This window comes from Rissa tridactyla, chromosome 11, assembly GCF_028500815.1.
Source record: "Rissa tridactyla isolate bRisTri1 chromosome 11, bRisTri1.patW.cur.20221130, whole genome shotgun sequence".
In the NCBI taxonomy this organism is placed as follows: Eukaryota; Metazoa; Chordata; class Aves; order Charadriiformes; family Laridae; genus Rissa; species Rissa tridactyla.
In genome coordinates this window covers 10,795,542-10,803,354 of record NC_071476.1, presented here as the reverse complement: position 1 = coordinate 10,803,354, position 7,813 = coordinate 10,795,542, and the positions used below count along the sequence as shown (strand labels likewise).

The window sequence follows — 7,813 nt, the reverse complement described above, 5'->3', positions numbered from 1 at the left end:
CCACCACAGAAGATTATAACTTCCAACTGCTCACCAGAGTTGTGCTCTCTGTTTGCATGACAGACAGCACACTGAAGTCAATCTCTGTGTGTTACACCTCCAACAACACAACAGCATTTTGCGATAGAAATTAACGCACTATGGCTTGTGGCTTTGACAGGGAACACTAGACAGGCTTTTGACAGAGTCAAATGTTTTTTCTTTCAAACTCTGCAGTTTGCCTTTGGTAGAGGATTTGACGGAAGACACCACCCCGCTGTACAGCAATCCATCTGTGCCCATGGTGAAACCCTTCCCCACAACCCGCTACGGAGGGTTGTTTCCCTCCAACATAGTTTCTGTGTTAGACAACCATCCTGTTCCCATCTTTCCTAGATTATGACAACACAAGGTGTGTCCTTCCAGTCTCATCCGTTAACTTCTCTCATTCCGTACAGCACATCCAGCTGGGCAGGGCAGTGGAAAGCTGGGCCCAGTCACAGTAAACGGCACGTTCACAGGGTCACTCATAAGCTCAAACGTCTAGGAACAAAGACATACCTACCAGCACAGGAAACTCTGTTCTGGAAAACTATGATTCTAAATCAGCTGAACGTCAGCTCCCAGGATCACTCTGTGGCAAAGACAACTAGGCCTCGGACGTGCAAGCAGAAATATCAAATGGGAGTACGTATGGGTGTATTTAACATTGCTATACTACTGCCAGGCTGCCTTCAGTTCTGGCTGCCAACATCTCCAGTGGATGACAAAGCTGCCGCCCCCTCCAGCCACAATCACAGCATAAGGACTGGAAAGCATGCCTTGTAGTTTATTCTTAAGGACAACAATCCAGGCGTCATGTCAAAGAGAAGGTTAAGCAGAACTTGATAACAGTCTATAAGTGCCAGTATGGGGGTGCGGATACTTGATACAGGAGACCCCTGAAGCTCATGGGTGGATGTCTGTGAGAGGTCTGTTGCTGGAACCTAAAGTTGAGCACATTTAGAGGAGGCTCTTACTGTGCCTGGCACATACTCCCCCGCGCTAGAAGTGTAAATCAAGATCAGATGGGTTTCTGAAAGATATACCGAGTTGAGATGGAGAACCCTTGACATGCAGAGGAGCTTGGAGGATCACAAAGGTCTATTCTGACCTTCTAACTTACTGTGTCCAAAAATTTAGAAACTGGAGCATGGTGGTGGAAGCATCCATCACTGGCCTTCCCTCGTCGATGGAGATAGCAGGCTCTTTGGTTGCCTGCCCTTCATGAACATGCCATTTCTTGGGGAATGAAAGAACCCACCCATCTTGGCTCTCTGCCTCTAAACGTAAGTAGGACAAGCAGATTTTCTAGTCAAGTTTGACTCTCGCTATTTCTCCTGTGTTCGTCCTTAGCCTGACTTTCCCTGAGGCACATGAAATGCAGAGCTGGAGGCTGTCCTGAGATTGCTGCAAGAATGAATCAGTAAACAATCCTGTTTATCTGGCAGTCTCCTAAAACAGGACACCCTAGTAAATCAGGACTGCAGACTAGGAGAAGGCAGCTCTAACTTTGCATGAAACAAGATAAATCTCACTAATTTCATCATTGCTACTTATCATGCATGTAATAAAGGGCTGCAGTTTTATCAAACCCTGTGAGAAGGAGATGGGGATGAATAAATTGGCGTTAACCTGCCACTACCGCTGCCTTGCTGCTTCCCAGTGCTTCTCCGGCTGAACCTACAGACCTTAGGAGCCAATGAGCTATGAAACCAGACATGCATCTATCAAGCTAACAAAGTTATGCTGTCATTATGTCCCTTTCATGCACAATTAAAGATCTGCTGCCTCCAGGCCCACAGGAAAACCAGTGTAAAACCATTTTGTATTGATTTGACATCAAGGAAGGAAATGTCCTCACTCGGGACACGGCTCTCCTTTGCTCGAGCTTGTGAGCATTGGTGAAGGAGGGGGTCAAATCTCACCTAATGTCAACAGCCTATTTCCTTCAAATAACATGACATTCTCTGAGTCTAATGAGCATTGTTGTCACAGCTATGGAGCCTGAGACGCTTCCCTGCCACCCCCTCAACTTTCTTTAAAAAGGCTAAGTCCAGAAAAAGAAGCAAGAATAAAAAGCTAACCACTAAATACTGTGAATCTCCGGCGGGTCTTTCTTCCTGACAAAACCTTTGTGTTTCTCCGGGGTGAAAGGGGAAGCTCGGCTGACAGGCAATGCTGGCAAGCACTGGAAATCATCCCGTTCCCACAAAGTCACCTTGGCTCCTATGGGCACGTCTGGAGCTGGGCTGATGCTCAGCCGCCCGAGGCACAGGCCGGCAGTGAGGGGGTGCAGGGGGTGCGGGGGGATGCAGAGCTGTGCCCAGGGCCGCGGACGTCACACTGACAGGCGCACCTCTGCCGTGCAAGTCACTGTCGGACCGTACACGGAGGGAGGTGCGTCCTCTTGGCAGGTTACTAGCTTGTGCTTGGAAACACTGTATTCGGCTTCTGTTTACCAACAGACACCCACGAAAATCACCTGGGAACTCCAGATAGTTGCCATCGATCATGAAATTATCCATTGCTTGACAAAATCCAGCTGTAGTATTTAGCGCTGTGCTTCTGCTTCACTAGCAGCCTCAAACAGAAGCGAGGGCCAGTGGATTTCACCTTGTTAGTGAGACAGGGGAAACACCACAAGATCTTAATCTCCCGGTGTAGTGAGCAACTTCCAGTGGCACAGCAACATTATGTGAACAATAAATCACAATTTGGGACATGCTTCACTTCTTTTTAATCCTTTTCTATTTTCATTACAGACAGAATAACGTTGTGTAGAGCATCTGGGAACCACCACAGAAGTTTGCCAACAGAGGATGCAGTTTATCCGCTTAAGAAATGGCCTGCCAGCCTGACAAACAGAGAGCGAAGAAGCAAAATCATCAGAAAATGCCCAGCAGAGAACAACAGTGCCTTGGAAGCGGCAGGCAAGCTGATCTAATATGACTTCTTTGTCAATACCTTTGCTGTTTGAATGATTCAGTTGGCAATTTAAATTCCCCTTCAAACATTTAAAGGATAACAGTGAGTAAGTGGGCAGCCTCACGCAGAAAATGGTTGTGGAAGTTGTACTGCAGGTTGTGCCTCTCACCGGTCACTCAGCGGATGGGGTGGGCGTCACTTGGGCCCGCGATTCCCCTGCATAGGGACTATGGGGACACCCCACCGGTGCTCTGGAGCAGATGATGAAGACAACAAAGGAAACCAACAGGAGGGGTGAGTGCACAGAGTAAGAAAACACCTACCCCAGACAGGGCGATTATGTCCCATCTTATTAACTAATCCCTTTGCAGAAAGGGATTTGCCTAACGACCATTTCCAAGGAGGCTGCACCACTCCCCCCATTCATAACTCGTGCAGTTCACCCTGTAACGTGACCGATTTCCATTTCTGAGTGCTGCTTAATAAAAACAGTTCTTACTCTACTAGAAAGACACAGTCTAGTCAGGCGTAAATCAGAAGGTTGCCACTACAAAATGCAGTTGCCTATAAAATAAATGCTGTTTCCTAAGCCTGAATACTAGCCTATTTCTTTTCTTTCAAGATATGACCGCAGTGCCCATCTGGCAAGCTCAGCTCAGACTCCTGAACGCGAGGGACAGGCACGCTTGCTCTGGGGCAAGACGCAGTCCTGGAGCGGAGGGGACGCTCGGCAGGGCCGACGTCTTGGTTCTGGTAGGTCCCGCGGCAGCACCCCTGTACAGGAGGGCGAACGCCTGCCACCTGCATCCTCCTGGGGCTCGGGCTGGGGAGACAACCTTTCCCCGGGACCCCCTCCCTGATCCCTGTCTCCCATCTACTTTGCACAGACAAGCGAGGGGAGATCTGCTTTGCCAGCAGGATTTGAAGACGCACCACTCATGACTGTTTGCCTCAAAAGCATTTTTGCCAACTAGCATATAAACATGTGATTTAAAGAAAAGAGAATGTGCTTAATTACAGGGGACAGACATTTTGTCATTGTGTAATTAAAAGCTTCAAATCTGATCTGAGACATACATATACAGAATTATAAATAATGCATTCTTCTGGGCTCAAAAGCAAGGCTACTGCAGTGAACGCACACTGAACCCGAACTTTAATTTTCACGGTACTCTTGAACTAGAGGCGTTACAATACCTAACAAAAAGAACCTTAAAATGAATGCCAATTTGAGAAATAAAATCAGGAATTGTCTTTTACACAGTGAATAATTTCCAGTAAAGGTCAGATTTTTAAAGCCTTCACGTCTTAGAAGAGCCCCTGTTCTCCTTTACTGGTGCAGAAAACTTCAGTGCAACCATTTATGCAGCAAGGCACAAGGAAAGATAAACATTAGAATCAGGATTTGAATAAATATTGCTATTAAAGTATAATGCTGAAACTTTTGCACATTTGCAGAACCAGACAAAGGCCAGGCCCCGTTCCAAGGAATTTTAATTCCCCATAAAGCTTCACAACCATATGGAGAGGTCCCAACCAAAACAAGGGGTTTACTCTAACTTCACCGGGGTCAGTGCACGAAGCCACGGGGCAGTCTGCGGCTCAGGAGCATGTTTTTTGTCCCAAGAAAGGCTCCCTTCCTCAAGTGCTATTCCTTGGCAACTAGCAGGCGGGGACTCAGCTCACTGTCTGAAGTATCGCGGCCGCCGGCTCTAGAATCAGCAGATATGTGAATTTTCCCCCTTGCCAGGGGCAGAAGCTGGCTGAGATGGTTTTCAGCTTCTGCTCAGTGGATCCAGCTTGCAGCGAGAGGAGGATAAATTCATTCACGCTAAGGTGGACCCTTAGGAAGGTAAAGTCCTGGTGGGCTGCCACTTTGTGCGCAGCTGTGCAGGCAGTGCTGGCGGCGGCGCTGCTAAACTTCTGGTTACAGAGGGAGAGCGTTTGCCAGGAGAGAGCAAAGAAACTACAAAACAAATTCACTCTGGCTATTTGACGGGATATGTCCTTCCTTAGCTGCCAGGCGCTGCTGCGGCCCCTGCACCCGGAGTGACAGGAGCATCCCACGGGCAGCAGCACAGGGCTCTCTCCGTGCACGTGTCCCTGGTGGGGTGAGCAGGGGGGCTCTGGTGCCGGCACAAGGCCCATGGTCCGTGAAGCCACAAAGCCAGGGCAGCTGCATATTAAAGTTCATGTAAGATTGTGAGAACAACCCAGTTTAACCGTCTCTGCTGTTGCTTTAGAGAAAGCAGGGGTAGACACTGAGCAGTGTCTGCTGTGTAACACAATGCTCTTAAAGTACCTCATCCAAGTTTGCTGACACACTGTTTATATTTAGTGCATTGTCTCTTCTCGTAACACTTCAGACCTGAATAATTAGTCAAAAATTCAAGGTCCTGTAGATTGTTCACTTAGCTAATGACACTGGTCCAAGTCCAGCTTCAACAGCAGACTGCTTCCCAGAGCGCAAGAGGAAGGAAACCATCCCAGACCGTTTCCTCCCTCACAACCCCAGGCCCCTCGGCCCGTGCCCACAGACTCCTCCCTGGGCACCACCGCAGGGACATTGTTCTCTGTTATGGGTCCGGCTCTACGCGGATTTTTCCGTAAGTGAGAACCACCAGTGCTTGGAGGGCTGGCAGAGACAATGGCACTGCTTTGTTTTCACAAAAAGGGTTTGAAGAAGTGTAACTGACAACAACTGCTAACAAAAATGCGTGGTCTGAGAAAATACTTGGCAGCATGTTGGGCCCAGGTACTATGTACACTTGTTCTCTGTAAAGAAATAAGCATTTGGGAAAAGAATTTAAAGTCAGGACTCCAGTTTTGGTGCTAAGTTTGATTTTGCGGGCTGCTGCTCAGCTCCCCCGCCATCAGCACACAGATCTGTGGCCACGCTCAGCCCTGGCCTGTCCCCGGCCCTTCGGGCCTCCTGCGCCTTCGCCGTGAAGCTGCCGTGGGGTTCCCAGGGCAGCCCCCCACGCCGGCCGGTACCCGGAGCTGGTGCCGCCGTGCCCGGCTGTTGGCGTGTGCGGGTCACCCGTGGGGCGGCTGTCACCGCTCCTGCGCGGCTGTTAACGGGTGACGGAACGGGCGCTCGTCCTGTCGCGGCCTCGGCGCACCGGACCGCACCGCCGCCCGCCCACCGGCACCGCCTCGGGCCCCCGCTCCCGGCGGGTCCCTGTGGCCTCCCCGCTCTCTATCCCCGAGAGGCCGGTGGCACCGAGCGGCGGCGGCCCCGGGGCAGAGCACCAGCACCCGCCCTGCCCCGGGGGACGCGGGAGCACCGGGGTCGGGGCTGGGCGGGAATGCGGCCGGTCCTGTCCCCACCCGCGCTCGGGGCTGCCCCGGGGCCCAAACGCTCCCGCCACCGCCCGGGCCCGGGGAGGCCGGTGAGCGGCCCGGCCCCGCCCCGCCGGCCGCCCCGCCCCGCCCCGCCCGGCGCGGAGCCGCCCGCGCCCGCGGCCCCGTCCCGCCGGCCCTGAGCGGCGCGGTCGGTCGGTCGGTCGTCGCGGCGGGCGGGATGGCGGCGGGCGGGCGGCGCGGCGGCGGCGAGGAGCTGCCGGTGTATCTGGCGCGGCCGGGCGCGGCGGCGGCGCCCCGGCAGAAGCGCGGGGGGCTCTTCTGCAGCGTCGAGGGCGCCTTCGAGAGCAAGACCCTGGACTTCGGCGCGCTGCGCGTCGGGCAGCGCCGCGCCACGACGCCCGCCCGCCCCGGCCCCGAGCCTGGCCCCGGCCCCGGCCCCGAGCCCGGCTCAGCCCCCGGCCCCGGAGCGGGCGCCGGCGAGCTCGGCGCCGCCCCCGACGAGGAGCGGCTCCAGGACCTGGTTCCCGCCGACGACAGGGTAGGAGCCGGGCCGGGGCGGCGGGGCCGGGGCCGTGCGGGGCCCGCGCCGGGGTGGCTCGGGGGGCTCGGGCGCCGCTCGCCCCGCGGCCGGGGGAGCCGTCAGCGGTGGCAGCTCCGCGGCGGGTGTCGGCGGTGTCCCCGCCCCGCTCTGCTGTCTGTCACCCCCCGGTGCGCGCAGGGGGCTGTCGGCGGGGTCTCCGGCAGAATCGGAGGGTCCCCGCCGCCTCACCCCGGGCGGTGAAGCCGAGCGGCAGCGCGGCCGTGTCGGTCTGCTACAGCTGCTCTTTTTATACTTGTATGAAAGAATAACCCTCCACCCCCTCCGAAAAACAAAGCGGGGATTTTGGAGTTGTTACTCCAGACCAGGCTGATCCTTGTCTCACGTTGGCACAAATCAGAAGTACCGCGGCAGAAGTGAGGGACGGCGCAGTGGTGTGGAAGGGGCATCCCTGACGGTATTGTCAGGGACAAAGTTTCTCAACTTACGCCAAACTCAGGTAACAGACGGACTCATCCAGCTCCGCAGCACAGATCCTTCTGCCAGACGCCGCGATTGCTTCTTTTGGTTCTGGTCCCATTTACACTACCGTGAGTTTGGCAGAAAGGTGATGAAGTCAATAGTGTTCAGTAAATTCCTCAGTTGCGATTTCAGTGAGGCTGTTGCTCATTTACATGTGAGGCAAGTAAGGCCACTAGCTGGCCTGGTCAGTGAGTTCATTTGGGGCTGAAGTTTTCAGCAAATGGTTGTCTTAAGGGCACTGGTTTTCAAGGGTGAACAGGGCAAGTTAATCAAACTCATTTTTAGAAATGGAAGCAGAAATCACTGAAGCCTGAAGCAGTGGTGTGGTTGTCTCGGTGTTCTGCAGAAACCTCAGCTTGTGTCCAGAGTGCGAACCTCCATCAGCTGCCAGGGTTTGTGACCTGGAGGACTAACCCCACCAGCCAGAGCCTGGGGGGAGCAGCAGCAGGGGGATGCCATGACTCGGCCTGGCTCAGTTTTGGGGAAAAGCATCAGGCTGTC

At 53.8% G+C, this 7,813-nt stretch overlaps 1 protein-coding gene across 1 annotated transcript in view; it reads left to right on the top strand.

The window, feature by feature from the left end:
• Positions 1 to 6,440: 6,440 nt before the first annotated feature.
• Positions 6,441 to 7,813, top strand: part of DPYSL3 (dihydropyrimidinase like 3) — a 36,292-nt gene continuing 34,919 nt past the window's right edge. Inside the window, exon 1 of the mRNA XM_054217749.1 lies at positions 6,441 to 6,790. Coding sequence (XP_054073724.1) covers positions 6,470 to 6,790 — 321 coding nt within the window. The 5' untranslated portion in view covers positions 6,441 to 6,469. The remainder of the gene's footprint in view (positions 6,791 to 7,813) is intronic.